General features: G+C 35.1%; 1 protein-coding gene across 1 annotated transcript; it reads left to right on the top strand.

Moving 5' to 3' along the window:
* LOC136061594 (exopolygalacturonase-like) lies at positions 1–929 on the top strand. The gene is given in 2 exon segments (XM_065759559.1): positions 1–567; positions 693–929. Coding segments are annotated over 2 exon segments (804 nt in total).
* Positions 930–1496: the final 567 nt, after the last annotated feature.

The raw sequence follows: 1496 nt of genomic DNA, 5'->3' as shown, positions 1-1496 counted from the left end.
ATGGCGTTCATATTTGGTGTTTCGATATATCTAACTTGTAAACATGAACAGAATATAAGGTTCGATTACGTCACAAATTCAATAGTCCATGACATTCAATCGAAGGACAGCAAATTTTTCCACATAAACATTATGGGATGCAAGAACTTGCAAATCCAACATGTTACCATAACTGCACCTGGAGATAGCCCTAACACTGATGGAATCCACATCGGACGTTCGTCTAAGATCACCATCACCAATGCCAAAATTGGAACAGGTGACGATTGCATCTCCATTGGTGATGGAACCTAAGATGTTACTGCTAACCAAGTAACTTGTGGACCTGGCCATGGTATCAGCGTTGGAAGTCTTGGAAGGTACCAGAATGAACAACCAGTTTCAGGAATCAGAGTAATTGGTAGCACCCTTAGCAGTACAAAGAATGGTGTTAGAATCAAAACATGGCCTTCTAGCCCTCCTGGGAGTGCTTCTGATATGCATTTCGAGAATATTATCATGAACAATGTTGCCAATCCTATCCTCATTGATCAAGGCTACTGCCCAAACAATCAATGCTCAAACAAGGTTATTATAAACATCACAAATATATACACTCATTTTGATGTTAAAAGTTAAAAAAAGGAAAAACAAATTATAGATATTAATATCAAATTCTTGTGTGGGATTTTGTCTGTTTGTTTTGCTTTCAGTCTCCCTCGAAAGTTAAGATCAGCAATGTTAGCTTCAAGAACATTAGAGGAACTTCTGCAACAAAGGAAGCTGTGAAGCTTATTTGCAGTAACAGTGTACCATGCCAACAAGTGGTGGTTGCAGACATTGATCTCGTATACAAGGGAGCAGGAGGATCTGCTACTTCCACTTGTGTTAATGTCAAGCCCACCATTTTGGGCAAGCAGAATCCTCGTGCTTGTACCAACAAACAATAATAAAATGCCTCCCAAGCTATTGTAACTAATGCGGTATGAGGAAATACTATTTGCAAATAGGTTATAGGAGTTCCATTCTAAGTAGAATTTCATTTACTTCAGTCTATCATGTTCCCTTTTTCTTTATTTAAATGAAATTGTGGAACATTGGATAGTAATTTTTAGATTTGTTTGGGTTCAGCCTTTTCCTAAAAGCTGCTATGATCTGGAGTATTGTTGTAGATAGTATTTGTTCTGTTACTATAGCTGGGATATTTCGGAATAAAACAAAAGTTGTTATTAAACTCTTTGTAATTTTTTTTTTTAATTCTTCACCAAATACATGCTTGTGTTTATGATATGGTAATATTCAATTCATCTGCATGCATGTTTTTAATGCGAAATTAACTTGCTCTCATACTCTTCGACGACAATAAGATGTAAAACTCGTAAAACGGATGCCATATATTCAAATTTGTGTCTCTTAATATTGTATATTTTTAATATAGATTTCTGTAGCAACTAAATTTTAATCACTTTTATTTTTAAAAATATAACACTTATTATTGAAGTTGATTAAACCACCAA

This window comes from Quercus suber, unplaced genomic scaffold (genome assembly GCF_002906115.3).
Source record: "Quercus suber isolate HL8 unplaced genomic scaffold, Cork oak 2.0 scaffold_332, whole genome shotgun sequence".
In the NCBI taxonomy this organism is placed as follows: domain Eukaryota; kingdom Viridiplantae; phylum Streptophyta; class Magnoliopsida; order Fagales; family Fagaceae; genus Quercus; species Quercus suber.
This window is presented reverse-complemented; position numbering and strand designations above follow the sequence as displayed.